The sequence below is a fragment of the Microcaecilia unicolor genome, chromosome 10, assembly GCF_901765095.1.
Source record: "Microcaecilia unicolor chromosome 10, aMicUni1.1, whole genome shotgun sequence".
NCBI lineage: Eukaryota > Metazoa > Chordata > Amphibia > Gymnophiona > Siphonopidae > Microcaecilia > Microcaecilia unicolor.
The window spans coordinates 21942277-21962934 of record NC_044040.1 but is presented as its reverse complement, the minus strand read 5'-3'; the positions used below and the strand labels follow the sequence as shown (position 1 = coordinate 21962934).

The 20658-nt window shown below is 44.9% G+C and overlaps 1 protein-coding gene across 1 annotated transcript in view; it reads left to right on the top strand.

Moving 5' to 3' along the window:
* IRF5 (interferon regulatory factor 5) overlaps positions 1-13743 on the top strand; it is an 80186-nt gene extending 66443 nt beyond the window's left edge. Inside the window, exons 5-9 of the mRNA XM_030216643.1 lie at positions 3669-3705; positions 6567-6902; positions 10447-10836; positions 12891-13009; positions 13119-13743. Of these exons, the coding sequence (XP_030072503.1) occupies positions 3669-3705; positions 6567-6902; positions 10447-10836; positions 12891-13009; positions 13119-13370 (1134 nt within the window). The 3' untranslated portion in view covers positions 13371-13743. The remainder of the gene's footprint in view (positions 1-3668; positions 3706-6566; positions 6903-10446; positions 10837-12890; positions 13010-13118) is intronic.
* The last annotated feature ends 6915 nt before the right edge of the window (positions 13744-20658 follow it).

Here is a 20658-nt window from a genome sequence, read left to right as displayed (position 1 = left end):
TGCCGAAGCCTGGACATGGCCCAACCAGGTGCGTAGCTACATGGGGCCACGGGGACCTGGGCCCCCGTAGAATTGGCCCTGGACCCCCCTGCCAACGACCCTCTTGACCCTCCCCCCTCCCACCGTCAACGCTCCCCCACCGTCACCTACCTTTGCTGGCGGGGGACCCCAACCCCCACCAGCCGAGGTCCTCTTCTTCCTTCGTTCTGTTTCTGAGTCTGACGACGTCAGACTCAGAAACAGAACGAAGGAAGAAGAGGACCTTGGCTGGGGGTTGAGGTCCCCCGCCAGCAAGGGTAGGCGATGGCGGGGGAGGGTTGGCGGTGGAAGGGGGGTCGAGAGGGGGTCAAAGTTGGTGGTGGAGGGGTGGCGGCGATGGCGAGGGAGGGTTGGCGGCGGGAGGGGGGTCAAAGTTGGTGGCGGCGGGGGGGGGGGGCTAAAATGTGCCCCCCCTCACCTTGGGCTCTGGACCCCTCTCCCGCCGAAGTCTGGCTACGCCCCTGGGCCCAACATTGAACATCTGGGAATAGCACTGGTGGCGATCAGCAAAACACTTGCCGCCGCCCCGATTTAAAAATTGCGCAAACAAATCTGGTTGGGTTCGGAAATTACACACGCAATTTAATTACTTAACAAGCCAATTAGTGCTGATAACTTCCACTGAGCAAGCAATTATTGATACTAATTGGCATTATGAAAATCCTATGCGCACAGCTATAGAATACACCTGCCCCACGCCTAACTTAGGTGCCAGTATTTAAACAAAAGTTTTACTTGACGTAATGGATACACCTAGAGTTAGATGCAGGCGAGGCCATTAGACGTATTCTGTAAACTGGCTAGGCGTCTTCTATAAACCCCGCCTAAATCTAAGTGCGGTTTACAGAATAAGCCCAAGTGGAAGTATTTTCGGTGCCGATTTTTCAGGCACCATATATAGAATCCTTTATGTATATTCTCCATTTTACAAAGAAAATCCATGAGTATGGGGGACAATTTCCACACCAGCTTAAAGGTACACATATGTGCTTGTTTCGGCAGGGGGGCCCAGGCCCCCGTGGCCCCATAGTAGCTACGCCACTGGGTGTAGAAGAGTAGAAGTAAATCAAATTTTCACTCTTTCAAAAACTACGAAAACTAGCGGACACTCAATTAAGTTACATGGTATAATACTTTTAAAACAAATTGAAGGAAATATTTTTTCACTCAATGAATAGTTAAGCTCTGGAACTCTTTGCCGGAGGATATAGTAACAGCAGTTAGCATATCTGGGTTTAAATAAGGTTTGGACAAGTTACTGGAGTAAATGTCCATAGTCAGCTGTTGAGACAGACATGGGGAAGCCACTGGTAGCATGGAATGTTGGATTGGTAGCATGGAATGTTGCTATTTGGGTTTCTGCCAGGTACTTGTGTCCTGGATTGGCCACTGTTGGAAAAGGATACTGGGCTTGATGGACCTTTGGTCTGTCCCGGATTCTGAATGGAATCTTGCTACTCTTTAGGGTTCTAAATGGAATGTTGCTATACACTTTGAAATTCTGCATGGAATCTTGTTATTCTTTAGAATTTTAGAATCTTGCTACTCTTCGGGGTTCTACATGGAATGTTGCTATTTGGGTTTCTGCCAGGTACTTGTGAGCTGGATTGGCCACTGTTGGAAACAGGATACTGGTCTAGATGGACCATTGATCTGACCCAATATGGCTATTCCTATGTTCTTAAGGCTGCAGCAAAACTAGCAGAGAGCTCTATATGTTGAATCTAGTGTGTCATTAATACTAATTGTTGGAACTCTGATAAACTTATAGGAGAGGTGGTTCTTGGGAGTGGATAAGAAGGGGAGGAAAGAGTTAAAATGCTGATGATGTGGCTATTATTTTGCTCTGACGGAGACGGGCTCGTTCGTAACTCAGTATAGTGAGTCTGTTGACTGTTTATTTAGTTGTATCATCAATAAACTGTTGGGGGGGGGGGATGGGGAGAAAAGTTAAGTTTTAGAATGTCGCTCAGTAATACGCTGAGTTTACACCAGGGCCGTGCCTAGGGTCTCTGGCGCCCCCCCTGCAGACTATCAGTTGGCGCCCCCCCCTGCAGACTATCAGTTGGCGGCGGCAGCGCCCCCCCCCCCCCCCCCCCCGTGAAAATGATCACTCATCACTTGCCACACTGACAGGAATTGTCAGCAATATTCTTAGAAACAAATTGCTGTACATTGCAAAATAAGATAGCAGATGTAAATTCTCAAAGTGGACATATTCCAAACACTAAAATGAAAATAAAATGATTTTTTTCTACCTTTGTTGTCTGGTGACTTTCTTTTTCTGATCATGCTGGCCCAGTATCTGATTCTGCTGCTATCTGTCCTCTTAACTCCGTTTCCAGGGCTTCCTTTCCATTTATTTCTTTCCTTTCCTCCTTTCTTCTTCATTTCTGGTCCTCAGCTTCTGCCTATTTTCTTCATCCATGTGCAGTTTTTCTCCTCTCTTCCTTTTCCCTCATTTCATCTCCTTCATCTTTCTTCCCTCCCCTCTATGTCCAGAAATTTCTCCTCTCTCCCTGAGCCCTGCCCTCCCATCCATGCTCCTCTGTCCCCTGCCCCCTCCATTCATCCTTTTCCAGCAATTCCTCTCTCTCCCTGAGCCCTGCCCTCCCAATCCATGCTCCTCTGTCCCCTGCCCCCTCCATTCATCCTTTTCCAGCAATTCCCCTCTCTCCCTTCCATGATCCCCCCCTCTCGCATCCATGCTCTCGTCTCTCCCCTGCCCTCCCGCTTCCATTGTTCAACTGCCCGCCCTCTTCTCTCCCCCCCAACATCCCTTTTCTTTTTTTTTTTTCTTTTTAAATTTACCTCCGTGGCGGTTCCAGCAGCGCAGCATCAGTGAAGGATGCGGCGCTCCCGACGTCGCTAGCCTTCCCTTCGCTGTGTTCCGCCTTCTTCTGATGTCAAGGAAATGACGTCAGAAGAAGGCGGAACACAGCGAAGGGAAGGCTAGCAACGTCGGGAGCGCCGCCTCCTTCACTGACGCTGCGCTGCCGGAACCGCTACGGAGGTACATTTAAAAAGGAAAAAAAAAAGAAAAGGGATGTTGGGGGGAGGGCTTGCGAGGTGAGCATGGTGCGGCGGCGCCCCCCCAGAGGGAAGCGCCCCCCTGCCATGCTTACCTCGCTTACCGTGTTGGCACGGCCCTGGTTTACACAGCATAATTCGTTTGTGAACTTTGTTCAGTGAAATGTACCGAATGATTAATATGCTGAAATATTAATAAAATCGTTTAATCATAAGGACTAGAGCAAAACTGCATCAGAGCTACTCATAATTGCTGCACCAGGCCACATGCCGGCACCATATGTTAGAGCCAGAGAAATACTCAAGATTTAAAATTGAGCACCAGCCCCTTTTACAGAGGCGAAGTCAGCTCCGAGATGTTTCTCTGGCTCTATCTGCTGGCGGGAGGACACAAACCACTCATCTGGACTGGTCTGTCAGGACTCAAGGAAAGGAAATTAACAGACAAGTCAAAATGTACCCTTTATGAGGCACTGACACCATAAGTAATCCTGCACCCAGAAATATAGATAATATGGGGAAACTGTGTGGTGATGTTTTATGACAGCTTTGGGAAGCCTTAAGTAACTTTCCTGCTCTTGTGTTCTGTTTTTTTACAGCTCCAGCATATGATGCCCAGGCTGCACATAAAAGCAGGTGAGTGGCAAGAGACGTATATCATGGGTTCCCTTACAGCAGAAGATTCTCAGAGCAAAGGGTGTATGTGTGTGTGTGTGAGCACGACCAAGAATGGACATGTTTAAAGCTGTGGCTCTAGTAAGAGCATTTTGGAGTGGAGGAGTGGCCTAGTGGTTAGGGTGGTGGACTTTGGTCTTGAGGAACTGAGTTCGATTCCCACTTCAGGCACAGGCAGCTCCTTGTGACTCTGGGCAAGTCACTTAACCCTCCATTGCCCCATGTAAGCCGCATTGAGCCTGCCGTGAGTGGGAAAGCGCGGGGTACAAATGTAACAAAAATAAAATAGATACTATTAGAGATTCTACATGGAATGTTGCTACTATTGGAGATTCTACATGGAATGTTGCTATTCCACTAGCAACATTCCATGTAGAAGGCTGCTCAGGCTTCTGTTTCTGTGAGTCTGACGTTCTGCACGTACGTGCAGGACGTCAGACTCGCAGAAGCCTGCGCGGCCACATTGGTGATCTGCAAGGGCCGACTTCTACATGGAATGTTGCTAGTGGAATAGCAACATTCCATGTAGAATCTCAAATAGTAGCAACAGTGGAGGAGTGGCCTAGTGGTTAGGGTGGTGGACTTTGGTCCTGAGGAACTGAGTTCGATTCCCACTTCAGGAAATTACGTTACGTCAGACGAGGGCGGGACACAGGGAGGGAAGGCCCGAAGGGAGGCGATCAGCAGACTGCCACTGCTGCGCTTCTTTCACACGGAGCGAGGTTGAGGTGAGGTGCTATGATTTGAATTCAGGGGGGCCTGGCCTGGTGGACGGAGGGGGGCGGGTGGAAGGGGGGCGACGACGACGACGGCCTCAGGAGGGGGGGCAGTGGGGGGCGGCCTTGCCCCTGGCCTGGCCCGGCCCGGCCCAGTCTCTCGGTGGCCGTGGAAATCAGAGGAATGACTCTAGGACTGGTGATTGACAGAGGGATACAGAGCCTATTACCACTAAGACTGAGGGTGGTGGACACAGGGATACAGAGCCTGCTGCCTCTAAGACTAGAAGATGTGGGGAAACAGACACAGGGATACAGAGCTAGTCACACACCTAGGTCTGGATATACTGTACAGAGCCTGTCGCCTTTAGGATTGGATGGCTCAGGGACGACGAGCACCAAGTTTTATAGAGCTAATCTCCGCTTAAACTGAAAGACTTGGGTACCCAGTTAATCACTCCTAGAACCGGAGGGCTCAGGGTATTGGGGCAGATATATAGAGCCTGTCGCTTCTAAGACTGTATAGATGACAGTTACAAATCAAGGTAAGGTATACACAAAAAGTAGCACATATGAGTTTGTCTTGTTGGGCAGACTGGATGGACCGTGCAGGTCTTTTTCTGCCGTCATCTACTATGTTACTATATTGGTGAATGGGTGCAGGAATACAGAACCTGTCATCTGTAGTACTGGGTGACACACAAGAGGGGTACAGGGATAAAGAGCGTGTTACCTCTAAGATTGAATAGTTTAGGGTAGGGCTATTCAAATGGTAGACCACAGTGTGGACCCTGGAGCCCCTCCCGTGTGAACCATGGGGGTGCCTTTTTTTTTTTTTAATTCTGATGCCACAACAGGGACAGACTAACCCCTTCCCTCAACTCCTTCCTCTGGCCCTAGGTCCAGCATTCCCTACTTTAAATCATTTCCCTGCCCAAGTCTCCGGCAGCGATTCACAGATTCATCTTCCTTAGTTCAGAGCCTGCCGTCTACTGTGCGCTGACCTTGTGGAAGTAGGAAGTTATGTCAGAAGAGGGCAGGATGCAGCAGAAAGCAGGCTCTGGGCTTGGGCAGGTGGCCTGTGTGAATGGCTGCCACTGCTGGAGACTTGGGCAGGGAAAACATTTAAGGTGTTTGTGTTGGGGAAGGGGAGGGGAGGGGGTTGGATACAGAGGTAGCATCAGACCTGAGGTCAGAGGATGGGGTTGAGGGAAAGATGCAATGAGATATTGGGGAGGGAAGGGAGAGAGAGATGCTGGACAATGGGAGGGAGGGAAGCCAGATGGAGGGATGTTTGACAGGGAGGGAGAGAGCTATACTGGACAATGGGGAGGGAAGGAAGCCAAATAGAGGATGTTGGACCCAGGGTTAGAGGGGAGGGAGAGACAGAGGGAAGGAAGGAAGCCAGATGGAAGAATGTTGACCTGGGGGCACAGGGGAAGGAGAGAGATACTGGATAATGGGAGGAAGGGAAGAAAGCCAGATGGAGGGATATTAGACACAGAGACTGAGGGTCGAGAGAGAGATACTGGACAATGGAAGGGAGGGAAGCCAGATGGATGTTATACCCAGAGGCAGAGGGGAAGGAACGAAGCGAGGTGGAAAGAGATGTTGGACCAGGGGGAGGGAAAGAGGAAGATTAAGGAGGAAAGAGACTGGGAACAAAACAAATGGAAAAACACAATGCTCAGACAATGGAGGGTTAAGTGACTTGCCCAGAGTCACAAGGAGCTACCTGTGCCGGGAATCGGACTCATTTCCTCAGTTCCCCAGGACCAAAGTCCACCACCCTAACTACTAGGCCATTCCTCCACTGTTGCTACTATTGGAGATTTTACATGGAATGTTGCTATTCCACTAGCAACATTCCATGTAGAAGTCGGCCCTTGCAGATCACCAACGTGAAAAGGATATATTTGTCTTTTGATCCAGTTTTCCCCAATAAAGATTAAGGTACAATTAAGTATCTTGAATTGACTGAAGTTGTTCCTGGAGGGAAATTGAGGAAGAAGTGAATGGTTCTTCTACAGGGGCAGTTCCCCATGTTGCGCTGTAGTCCTGGTCTCAGTAAGGCTTATTTAATAATTTGCTTTTTCCCCTTCACAGATCCTGGCCACAGCACAGACAACTCAGCATCTTCTTATATGTGGATCAAGTCAGAAGTGTCATTCCCTAGCCCATGTGTGAACGAGTCCTTCCCTCACATGAGTCAACTGCCGCTAGTCCATCCTAACATCAACAATACTGTCCCACCTCCTCCCTCTACTGTGAGCTTTCCTGGAGTCAAGCTGGAGCCACAGACTGTAGCACTGTCAGATATTTCAGTGCCAGGAAGCATAGAGACCCTCCCTGCCCCTGGGACCCTGAACCCTGAAGGTGCACCTATGCAACCTATGGATCAACTCATTCCAGATTTGCTCATCAGCCCTCATATGCTTCCACGTAAGACATCTCCCTTTTTCTTTGTCCAATGGCCTTTGACTCCTGATGTGACACCACACCCACAGAAAAATTGGGGATGCCAAACACAATACAAATCAGGGGCGTAGCCAGACTTCAATGGTAGGGGGGGTCCAGAGCCGAGGTGAGGGAGCACAATTTAGCTTCCCCCTCCCCCCAACCACCAGCCAGCCATTGCCGACACCTCCAACAACTTTAACCCCCCCTTGCTGATGACCCTCCTAACCCCCCCCCCCCCGCCCGCTGTCACGTACCTTTGCTGACTGAGTGTGACGTCCTGCACGTTGTACGTGCAGGATGTCAGAGTCAGAAACCAAACGAAGAAAGAAGACTTCGGCTGGCGGGGGTTGGGGTCCCCCGCCAGCAAAGGTAGCAGGTGGTGGGTTGGCGGCGGGAGGGGGGTTGAGAGGGTCACCGGCAGGGGGGCCCAGGCCTCCGTGGCCCCATAGCAGCTACGCCCCTGATACAAATTACTCTTCCTTGAACACAATGACGAATCTTGCTCATTGTTGGGGGGTGCTCAACACCCACTGTGCTGGCTTCTGTGCCCACACTTTTTCTCAATGCCTGGCATAAAAATGGGGGTGTCTTCTCAGGCCAGTTACCATGGCAAGGACGCTATGAGGTTTGTTACCAGGAGGCACTAGGAGTTTGTATTTCACTGGTAGATTACTGTGTGTGTCGAGCACTTCTTAGAAAATAATCTATTTTGGATATATTGGAGGGATTTTGAGGGGTCGAGTAAAGAAAGAATATGAAGATATTCATTTCTAGGACGGACAGCGTGGAGGAATGGGCACAAGGATACAGAGCCTGTCACCTCTTAGGCTCAGAGAATATAGGATAGACAATGTTTCAGCTGAGATCAGGTTAGTAGCGTTCAAACATTGTTACCTTCAGCTGGTTCGTCAGCGGTTCCTTGGTGTTGTGGGAAGGCATGGCGCTGATGTTCACTATGAGCTTGAACATGTGCCTTCAGCTGCCCATACTTCACTAACTCCCTTAGAAAATAATTTAATTGTACACGTTTATTTTGTGTATGGCTTTCCTGGTTTAGAATGTTTGTATTAAATAAATCTAGATATCAATAGGAGCTAACAGAATATCAAAATAGTCTTATCAACAGCTTCAAATAATGATATCTATTTGCTTAATGTAATGCAGGTGTAGATTCTATATATATGGAGGAAAAGCCTCAATTACTTAGATTGTATGGACTGACACGCTGGAAAGATAAGTACACCCCACTACAGTATCAGATTATTAAATCGTATTTTTGTGGGGATACTACTATCGAGGAGGATTTTGTGCCTATGACGATTGTAGGGTGCTCCCTTAAGTTGAAAAATATGCTCAACAAAAGAGTACCTGATCAGTAATTGAGGCTTTTCCTCCATATATATGCATGTGGGTGTGCAAAGTGATGCATGCGGGTAAGAGGAACCCGAATTACAGCTATGTCATGCTAGGTTCCGCGTTAGGAGTCACAGACCTAGAAAGGGATCTGGGAGTCATCGTTGACAAGACGTTGAAATCTTCTGCTCAGTGTGCTGCAGCGGCTAAGAAAGCGCACAGAATGTTGAGTATTATTAGGAAAGGGATGGAAAACAAACACGAGGATGTTATAATGCCGTTGTATCGCTCCACGGTGCGACCACACCTCGAGTATTGTGTTCAATTCTGGTCGCCGCATCTCAAAAAAGATATAAATGAATTAGAAAAGGTGCAGAGAAGGGTGACGAAAATGATAAAGGGAATGGAACGACTTCCCTATGAGGAAAGGCTGAGAAGGTTAGGGCTCTTCAGCTCGGAGAAAAGGCGGCTGAGGGGTGATATGATAGAAGTCTACAAGATAATGAGCGGAGTAGAGCGGACAACAACAAAACCAGGGGACAAGATGAAGCTAGACTATGGTAGATTTAAAACAAATAGGAGAAAGGTTTTCTTTACTCAGCGTGTAGTTAGACCCTGGAACTCGCTGCCGGAGAATGGAGTGACAGCAGCTGACCTTACGGAATTTAAAGGGGGTTTGGACAGATTCCTGAGGGAAAAGTCCATTGAACATTATTAATTTTTTTTTTTAGGGGGGGGGGGGGGGGTTGCTGGGTTTTAGAAGCCTGGATTGGCCGCTGTCGGAGACAGGATGCTGGGCTTGATGGACCCTTGGTCTTTTCCCAGTATGGTGGTGCTTACGTATTTAATCTACACCTGCATTACATTAAGCAAATGGATATCATTATTTCAAGCTGTGGTATTAAACGAATGACAAGAGAAACAGAGGATGGGATAAAATTCCAGCAGTCTTCTCTACTTTGATAGCCAGGTGTAATATTTCAGAATTTAAGCGGGCAAAATAACAGTCCGGTGTGTCATTTCTGTGTGTAAGTGATGAGAAGAAAAAGGATCTTACAACACAAGACACAGTGTCCTTCATTATATCGAATGCAGATCTCCGGAAGCTTCTGCAGGATCTTTGCAGGGCAAAGGCTGTTCTTGTGGTATGTAAAGAGTATTTTATCTGACAGCCAGTTTATAAATCAAAGTAAGAAAATAAAAGAGAACAAATAAGCATCAACAGGAGCTGTTTAATCAAAGAAATCCTCTTGAGAGAAAGACTTTCAAAGTCAGTGCAAACCAAGGTCTGTTGTTATGAAGACTATTGTATTTTATTTTTGTTACATTTGTACCCCGCGCTTTCCCACTCATGGCAGGCTCAATGGAGGGTTAAGTGACTTGCCCAGAGTCATAAGGAGCTACCTGTGCCGGGAATCGGACTCATTTCCTCAGTTCCCCAGGACCAAAGTCCACCACCCTAACTACTAGGCCATTCCTCCACTGTTGCTACTATTGGAAATTTTACATGGAATGTTGCTATTCCACTAGCAACATTCCATGTAGAAGTCGGCCCTTGCAGATCACCAACGTGGCCGCGCAGGCTTCTGCTTCTGTGAGTCTGACGTGCAGGACGTCAGACTCACAGAAACAGAAGCCTGCGCAGCCTTTTACATTTGTACCCTGCGCTTTCCCACTCATGGCAGGCTCAATGCGGCTTACATGGGGCAATGGAGGGTTAAGTGATTTGCCCAGAGTCACAAGGACCTGCCTGTGCCGGGAATCAAACTCAGGTCCTCAGTTCCCCAGGACCAAATTCCACCACCCTAACCACTAGGCCACTCCTCCACTCCATTTATAACCCATGGACTATATTTGTTTTTTTATATTCGGCCGCTGGCAGTGTGGGTTCAACAGTGGCACAGGTTATACTTGTATTTACATATTCCACCCCACCCCCCATAGATACATGTGTATACAAAAGCAGTAGAGGAAACATTAAAATGTTTTATCTAACGGTGTATCTGAAGCAGTCCGTGGGGTATACAAAGTTGAGGGTAATGCAAAATATTTTTACATAGATGCTGCTTTTCTACGGGTCATTATAATACATGGGTGAGGGTTATATGTGGTAATGGAAAAAACTGGAGCAATGAAACAAGCTTGGAATGATGTTTCCTCTGCTTGTTTGCAGTGACTGATCTGGAGATCAAGTTTTTGTACCGAGGGAAACAGGCAGGGTGCCTGACAGTCAGCAATCCTCATGGCTGTCGCCTCTACTACAGCAACCTGGAGCCCACACCGGACCAGGTGGCTCTGTTTGGGCCCATGACACTGGAGCAGGTGCGCTTCCCCAGCACAGACGGCATTCCCAATGACAAGCAACGCTATTACACTAACCATTTGCTAGATGTGATGGACCGCGGCCTGATCCTGGAGTTGCAGGGTCAGGACATTTACGCCATCCGGCTCTGCCAGTGCAAGGTCTTCTGGTCAGGCCCCTGTGCGCCGATTCACGTGGGCCCCAACCCCATTGAACGGGAGAGGAAGATCAAACTCTTCAGTCTGGAGAACTTTCTAAATGGTAAGATGATGTTGCAGGGTACCCAGGCCATTTTGTTTAAATATATAGGAGGTGAACTTTACTGAGCTCATGTTTCCAGTGGGGCTTATCTGATAGGAATGTGCGATATATTCCCCACGTGTGGCAGAAATTGAGAATTCTCAGCATCACATGACAAGTCACCAGTGCATTTTTTTCTAACGAAAAAGGTGCCGGTACTCAAATGCCAGGCCACCCTTCAGGGGTGGGGTGATCACTGTGGGACCCATCCCACAATAACCAGGCCCCCTGCAACCAGTCACAGAATCTGTGACAAGACAGAATTGGTGTGTAGAGCCTGAGCTTTTTCATTAAAACTTGGGGTCCATGGGTCAATTTTAGCAGACAATGGAAAAGGTGCTGGTACTCAGTACCCCCAAGTACCCTCTCAAAAAAAGCCCTGCAAGACACTAACCAGTAGCATGACGGCTTTAACACAGCCTGAGGAGCTGGGCTAGCAGAAAGAAAGTTCAGCTAGAACAGCTCAAAGTAAGAGAAAGGGGATGGGATATGATGTTAGTTACAATCAAAGCAGTTTACATATTATATACAGGTACTTATTTTTGTACCTGGGGCAATGGAGAGTTAAGTGACTTACCCAGAGTGAGAATCGAACCCAGCTCCCCTAGTTCTCAGGCCACTGCACTAACCATTAGGCAACTGCAAAAATAGTTGAAACTTATAAACTTAAGACACAAAAATTTCTCTATTTTTTTCCTTTACTTTCCATACCGTTGTGCTGTCTGACTGCTTACTCAACAGATGAGACTGATTCGTGTGTGTGAATAATTGTAATCGATGATTATAGGTACGATAGTTACCGGAGAACATGGTGTGTCTATGGGTCGAGGAGTTACTAAAGGAACTATCCAGGGCCAGATTTGCTACACCTTAGCTCTCTTTATCAGAAGGTTGCTGTCTCTTGAAACAGGACAAGGCCTTAGACCGTTGCTAAAGACTGGAGTGGCAGATAGAGGCCAAGCACTTTCCAAGCCTGACAGTGCTAAGTTCAAAACTCTCAGGCCAGCTGCGCATGGGATTAGCATAACTAGCCCTTCATAGACATCCTTTGCCATGACAGTTGGTAAGATGGGTGCATCTTAGTCTCCTCTTCAGGGAATGGATTCTGCTGACATCCTCACCTCAATCTCCACTGTTCCCTGCCAAAACTTCAAAGGAGAAGTGAGGGGGACATGTCAGCAGTACTTTTCGGATCAGTTTAAGTAGGCACAGACCAGGCATCCCTAGACAGGTGCCTAATGGCAAACATTGCCCTGGTGCTGCATGTGAGGGTAGTGTCTGTTTTGTGGGTGGAATCTGTTATTGGGGGTGGGTGGTTATCTGAGGGTGTTTGTGTTATGAGGGTAGGGGGTTATTAGAACATGTGATGCAGGAGTGTAATGTGGGTGTGATCTGTAGTAAGCAATGATAGAAGTTATCACAGGAGAATGCTGCCTATGTTAGAGGGTTAAAACAGAGTACTATCTCTCTATATAAAAGGCAACACCAACGTTCTATGAAGCCTCCAGACGGAAGTGTGAAGGGGGAGAGATATCCGGTTTCCCCATGAGTGTCTGCCCCGCCCTCTCTGTAACACAAACAGTCAGTGAAGGAAAACAGCAGAGCACGAAATCAAATCACTGGCTCTGTAACAGTGAAGGACTCAGAGGGGGGAGGGGAGAGAGGGCAGAGGGCAGGGACACACACACTCCCACATGCACACAGAAGAAAACCTTGCTAGCCCCCCCCCCCCCCCCCGTTTCATTTGCATCAGAAACAGGGCTTTTTTACTGAAGGACTCAGAGGGGGGAGGGGAGAGAGGGCAGGGACACACACACACTCCCACATGCACACAGAAGAAAACATTGCTAGCCCCCCCGTTTCATTTGCATCAGAAACGGGGCTTTTTTACTAGTGTTTATATGTTGGGGGTTTCACTGAGGCTAGAGTCTTAGTTATGGGAATTTGGAGGTTAGGGGCTGGGAGTTATTACAGAAAATGGAGGTCAGTTGTAATATGATTTTTTTTTTCTCCAGAGCTTATCATGTGTCAGAAGGGACTGGCAAGCACCACTCCCTCCTTTGAAATCTTCTTCTGTTTTGGAGAAGAGTGGCCTGATCGGAAACCCAAGGAGAAGAAGCTCATTACTGTACAGGTGAATTTTAAGTTCCTTGCTCTGGCATGCTCTCCCACCATTGGTCCTCACTCTCTACCTCTTCCTGCTGTAGGGTCTATAATTCCTATTTGTTTTGCTTCTGCAACAGGTGATCCCAGTTGCCGCCCGGATTCTGTTGGAGATCTTCTCGGGAGAGCTGTCCTGGTCAGCTGACAGCATCCGGCTTCAGATCTCGCACCCAGACCTGAAGGATAAGATGGTAGAACAATTCAAGGAGCTCCACCAACTCTGGCAAACTCAGCAGGCACTCCAGGCTCCAGCAGCTCATGGTGACGAGCCAAATCAAATGCAGGCATCTGAGTCGGGACCCTGGCCTATGCAAACGAGTAGCATGCAGTAAGGACAGCATGAGACATATCCAGCTGGTCACATTTCAGCATTCCCTGTCTGACAATGTAGACATAAAGACTCAAAGAGCCTGACTTATCAAGCTGTTGTAGTAAAGGCGAAAGGACCATGTGAGAACGTGATCTCACGAGAGTGAAGGACAAGGCATTGTTGAACTATATCTGCCCTGGCCTGGCATGTGCTACCTTACAATGATGAGAGAGAGAGACGAGGCATGATACAGCAACCCTGGCACTGCCTTTCAATGAAAGAGACAGAGAATTTCCAATGCATCATGCACTGGATACGTTATACCAGCCGGGGGACATGCTTATGAAATTACTACCCAGTAATCTTTTTTTTTTTTTTTTTCAGAGGTCAAAACTGAAACAATAAAGAACTAATGAAACTGCCCCAGTATTTGGCTAATGATTTTAGCTGGCTGGCGCTTCTACAGCGGACTGACAGTCGTTAAATTCAGTTCCTTTTTCTTCCTGAATGTTAAATTCTGAATTCTTACAAGCCAAAGGAGCCAGAACCAATGTTAAATCTTCATCTTGCACCTTCAGTCTGGCATCGTGTATCACTGGCACTGAGCCATTCATCTTAGCACAAAATGTTTTGCAATAAAGATTCACGTGTACAGTTTAGACATCCGAGGCTGTTCTGTCGCTGACAATTTGGAGCTGTCTATAAAGTTAGTTGTTGTACATCTTCAGTGATAAGTTTGGAGAAGTTTTTTTTTTTTTTTTTTTTAGGAACGGTTGCCACTGCCCAGTGTCTTCTTGTGGCCAGTGCTGCCAGCTTGTGCATCAGCCATCTGGGAAGTCCCCTGTACCTACCTTTTCACCAGAAGGCCAAATTAAAGGTTTTTTTTCACACATTAAGGCATAAGTCATAAAACATCTGAAAATGGGCCTACCAGAATACATCCTAAATCCACAATTACCCAGAAAGGTAACTAGACAAGGTTGCCAAATATACTTTATAGGCCTGACCCTTATTTTAAACTGTATTTGTTCAAAAATCTACCGGACTTGGCGATCGCCTTTACGGTATGATGTAAGCCACATTGAGCCTGCTAATGGGTGGGAAAATGTGGGATACAAATGTTACAAACAAATAACCCACCTATCCATTCTTATGATCAAAGCTTCCTTGAATGTCCCATTAACAACCCATTAACAAAACTAAAATGGGGCTATGTATTGAATGATAATCACAAGCTCGCCCAGCCATTTATTTATTTTTTCTTAAATTATAATTTTGTATCAGCTCTGGGCTCTGTTAGGTGACAGTGCCATGAGCCTTCATTCACAACTATGGGAGGGTTTTCCACTAATGTTTATATTCCTCATACATCCCCCTCACTTCCCCAACCAGCCACTGCAGTGATGCCCCTCAGCCCAGCATCATAGATTGCAGCCCCCTCTAGAATCCGGCACATATGTACCATAAATCCAGCCCGTAAGTGTTACCATTCAGCAGTGACTGAACTCCCTTCCCAAAGAGGTGCTGAATGGTGGTGTGACCAGGCCTGCTGCTGAGCCACCAGGCTGGGATAGACATATTTGTACTGTGTATGGAAATTGGAAGCAAACTGCCTCAGATTTACAGATGATATGGCCACAGGCTAGAGAAATCACATTGTGGCCCTTGTGGGCTGCAATTGGGTTTCATTTTAAATTTCAGCTATGAATACTCATGAGATCATTTCAGCTACTCTATAGAAATGATGATTTATTAAGATGTAAATTAAACTCTTTATATTTTATTGACTTTTTGCAGTTGAAAATATCAACAGTAACAATTAGACAAATTTTGGCATGTACCAATCTCATTAACCTCCTGTCCAAGCCCATAGAACTTTGCTCTCCTTCTCGCACTAATAACTTTGCCAAATCTATCTAAAAAAAATTGCCATTGTGCTTTTGATCCAGTCTGATACTGCATGGTTGTTAATTTTTTCATTACCATAATCTGGTGCATCTGCTGCCAGATATCCACTGATGATAGTGTCATAGCTTTCCAGTCTTGGGCAACTTCACATCTGGCTGCTAAATTACAGTGGCTTAAAGTTTTTAGTTTTGGCCAGAGGCCAGTTAGAAAAGCTAAAATTCAATAAATGTAAAACTTGGACCTAGAAAGATTGTTTGCAACTCTAGATCAATTTTCTTCCAGAACATTTACTTCAGCACATTAACCCATGTCCTATCCAACACCAATCTGAATACATAGCAGAAATTTTTCTCATCCTACTGGGACTCATGCTATCTCATTAGAGTTTTTATATTACTTCTGTTTAGCCACAATTGAAATTCTATGGTCCCTCTGAAGGATAGCACTCCCATTGTTTTGTCTTCCCATTGCTCCTGAAGGTCATATACCAGTGGTTCCCAAACCTGGTCCTGGAGGGGCCTCAGCCTGTCAGGTTTTCAGGATATCCACAATGAATATCCATGAGAAAGATTTCTATGTAGTGGAGGTAGTGCACTCATGAATCTCTCATGAATCTTAATTGTGGACATCCTAAAACCCTGAGTGGCTCAGGTGCCTCCAGAACCAGGTTTGGGAACCACTGCCATATACTACATTAACTGTGCTAAGGTCTCGTGTTAAATTTTCTTTAATAGCCACACATTATGGCAACATTAGCACATGGCTATTCAAAAGATAAATCGGACATTTTATGGCTGTGGGGAAAAGCCTGTGCAAGGACACCCTAAGGCCAGTTTTTGCTGCAGATTAATTGAAGGACCCCAAAACTTGCAGTTTTTATATCCTGCTGTTCTTAAGAGACTTCTGAATTTTATATGTTCATGGTTCAAAATAGGAGAGCAAAAAAAAAAAGGTTCTTCCTGAAATTTTAAAGCTTTCATCACATTAATTTAATAGAGCAAACTTTCAGAGACCGATAGAAGGCTTATCCTAGCTTTTCAGATCCAGCCCAACCATTAGGTAAAATTAGGCAGCAAAAATCAGCTCCCCAACTTAACCATCAATGAGTACTGGACAATTTTTAAAATTGCCCATTTAACGTTGTAAATGACTTACATGCACTCTGACATCATGCATTTAAATATTAAATGTGTATATGTGCAGATTAAGGGCTTGAATTTTAATTTAACGTTCGCCTAGGGTGCCCAGTGCTCTTGTACCAGCAGTGCAACTTGTTATAGTCTTCTTGGCATGTATGGGACTCTGTTGGCTTTCAGACTAAATGGGTCAACCATGAAACGGTGGGATTTCACCAGTGACTACAGTCTCTGTGACACTGACATCAAATCACAAACTATATAATATACCATACCAAATGCTTGTAAGCAAGAGCTCTGCCATTGTAATGACTGACTGTTGCATGGTCCAAAGGAGCTGTGAAGACATGCAGGCATTTTTGTTGTCACAGGAAATAGAAATTTCAGGCTGTCTGCTCTATGAATTCTTGCTTGCTTGCTTCTGGGATGTTTTCAGATATCAGTTGGCCTTACTGCTGCAGGTTGCTTGCCAAGCCTTGTTTGTAACAGAGATGTGCATGTTTATTTTTAACTGGCTATTTTTTAAAACATTGTTGGTTGGTTTTTGAGTTGTTACTGGATGAGAAAGAAATGACACAAATGTTGCTGGTGTTCATTAACTCTGATGAAGGCTGAACATGATGCAAGGCACCTCTCTTTGCAGGAAAACACCTGCCCACAGGCCATGTTCTTTTTCAGAGCTTAGGCTTTACCATACAAACATAATGGATTCAAGTGCAAAAGAACAGAAACAGGCACAAAATTTAGATAAGAGAAGCAGGGAGAACGAGACACACAATCCACCCTCATCACCTTTTTAGAAAAGGGGATTTCCTCAGTTTGAGGAAGCCTTAAGGAACCAATGTTACACAGGAACCTACTCAACAAAGAACCACATTTTGGAGAACTTTTGTGTTTTGTCTTGGCAGCTTAATGTAGTTGCTATGTCTTAATTTATCAACTGAAAGCAGCTCTGCATCGATAAAATTACTTACATGTAGAATGTGTTCTCTAGACAGCAAGCTACAAGTCCTCACAGCCTGGCTGATGTCACCCAATGGAGCTCACAAGCTTCTTCAGTTTAGTGTTTACTAGAAGCTTTTGAGTCACTTCGCCGTGCATGTTTGCCATTTCCTGCCTGCCTGCCTCTGTCATGAGGTGCCACCTCAGTCTTTTACTTCAGCTAGAATAATATACATGAGAACTTATATCCTGCTATCCATTAAGAACACCTTACTATGGGTAACTGGTTTCTCAGAGGATAAATAGGATAGGAAATCCTTAACTACTGGGTTGCCTTCAACAGAAAAAAAAACACACAACATAGGGCTAAATCCAACGTGGTTACTTGATACACAGGTGAAATAATTGCTTTGGCTGACCAATCCCTGCCGCCTAAGCTAAGTTTATAAAACTCATAGCATTAATTACTTTATGGAGGTTTTTGCCAATGATGATGAAGTCCTGCTCCTGTAAGACAGTTTAAGAAGGCTAGGAGCTTCTCGCGGCTTTTCCTCCAGTAACATTGTGTGCTGACTTGCATTTACAAAAAGAGAACCCCACGTATTTACTGTGCATGTTTGCTTTGTTTGGGTATCTCTCCCATGGATAGCTTTATTTACTTTCTTTCTTTGAGAACATATAAAGTAAACATGAACAACGAACTTTCAGAGGAGTAGCAAGCAACTTGTTAGGTCCCCCAGGGGTTCCCATTGTCATCAATATTGTTTAATATATTGATATCATCCTTGATTGCCACCTTTATCAGAAATGGGAGTTTGCCGTTTCATTTATGCTCATGATATTACAATTTATATCCCATTTACTAGATCTGTTGGGAATATTATTGAGGATGTGAAGTATTCAGGTAGTCAAACACTAGGCACATGCACAGCGCCTGAAATTAAAAAGAAAACAAAAGTTTTGGTATTAGTAATGACATATAATACCAACCTTAGTCCTCAATAGTGGCGAACCAGACAGACATAAGTTGGAAACTTATCTGAAAATTTTGGAAGTTACATTACATAGATTTCTGACTTTCGATTCACATATTAAGAATATTATAGGAAAAGTATTGATACTGGGGAGAAACAAGATGGCATCTTGAAGAGAACGCTGCAAGGCAGCTCTTCACCCGATTTCCTGCCTTTATGCCAAAGCAGAGGGGCAAACAGAGTGTTGGCCCCGCTACACCTGTTAGACCATCGGGACCAATGGACTGCTTTGCCGTGCCACGAAGTCTTTCGGGGCCAGGTGCCTCGCTGCTGGAGGGAGCGGTAGGAGGTGTCCCCTCCCCCAACTTGAGACTGAGATCTTGTTTAGCTCCAATGAATGAAGGCCTCCGGGAATGGAGCTGCAACAGGGGCAGGAAACCCCTTGTGTCACTGCCCAAGGAGTACTTCCTTCAGCGGGGTCGGTTTGCAGCATGGATTCAATGGATGTCATCGTTGGAGAGAAGATATCAGAGAGAGCCAGAGTTTTGGCAAACTCCAGCGCAGTAGAGGGAAGGCAACCATCAGGAGAAACTTCAGCTGAATTAACTTCAATTTGTAAGTCTTTTTTGCCTATAAAACCAGCTATTATTACCTTAGACTCAATATGGGAGGCCCTTATGGGCTCAGAAACTTCTTTCTCACAGAAATTGTTACTGGTGACTCAAGCCTCAAAATTACCTTTGGAAAAAATTGCGAACTTGGAAACAAGAACATTTAATATTGAAAAAACAACACAAATGAATAATGATAATATAAAATCTCTTCAGCAGACACAGCTCAACTTGATCAAGGAAAATACATTATTACATTACAAAACTGGAAATCTGGAAAAGCAACTAAGAGCTAAAACTCTAAGGTTGATTAATTTTCCAAAAATCACATCTGTGGCTCCTTTAATAACTTTCAAGAAACATTTATCAGAAATTTTGAAGATCGCTGAACAGGCATATCCACCTGTCTCCAAGATATATTATTTACCACCATATAAAAAGGATAAAAAAGAAAATATTAATCAAGTTGAGCAAGGAATAGAAGTTTCATTTGATATACTGAATCTTACACAAATAATTCAAGAAGATGAGATGGGTATTACACCAGCAACTTTAATAGTGACATTTGTATTGGAACCAGATCGTGATTGGATTTTGAGACAATTTTTTCGTCACAGGGATGAACTCTTTATGAATAATAAGATTAGAATATTTCCTGATATTGCAAGAGCAACTCAAAAGAGACGTCAATTATTCCTAAAACTTCGTCCCAGGGTCCTACAAACGGGTGGTTTATTTTGGCTAAACTTTCCCTGTAAATGCGTATCGAAAGTTAACTCGACATCTACTTCGTAATTATTGTAGTCATGGCACTTTCTCTTCAAATTTCCTAGCTTAAGTTAGTGGAATATATATTTCATGGAATTGTACCTACCTTGTTCTCTCCTCACCGCTGTGGACTTGAGATTGGAGGGAGGAAATAATATATTGTTTGTACAAATGTTTTAAGATTGTATTGCTTACGTTCCCCCATTTTTCTTTTCATATCAAGAATTTTTCTTGAATTATTGTGAATACTTATATAAATAAAAAAAAAGGGAAAAGTATTTGGGATAGTAAGAAAATTAAGACGGGCGAGGAGTTGTTTTCACTGAGAAAGTTTTAGAATTGTAGTATAATTTTTATTTTACCATAGCTAGACTTATATATAGGTTGCAATATTACTGCTCAAAGTAAATTTCAAATACTGCAGAACATGGCAGCCAGCATGATCTATTCAAAATGAAAACATGACAGAGTAACACCACTATTTGTTAAACTGCACTGGCTTCCCGTGGAAGCAAGGTCTGTCTTTAAGTTGTGCGTTTTTGTTTTTCTAATAATATATGGTGATACTCCAGCTTATATGGAGAATCAGATTTTTATTACCGGCTTGCAACAGATTGAAAACAGCAACACGCTTTTTAGAGTTTATCATATCCTAGTCCAAAGGTGTTATGTATAAATCTGTGTTCTCAGCCACTTTCCAATACCAAGTTATTAAGTGGTGGAATCAATTACCTGTCAAAATTAGGCTGATGTTCAATTATGGTGTGTTTCATCAAATTCTTAAAGCTTTTTTATTCTCAAAATATGTATTAGATAAAAATTGATTATTCTAAATGTAATTAAATTTGTAGCTCCTGGGAATGCAGTTTATTTCCTGTAAACCACACAGAACTTGATTTGGGGAAATTGCAGGGTAGAAGAAATTGAATTGAAAGTTGTGAGTGAGGAGGAGCTAGGAGGTTCTGGTGCTT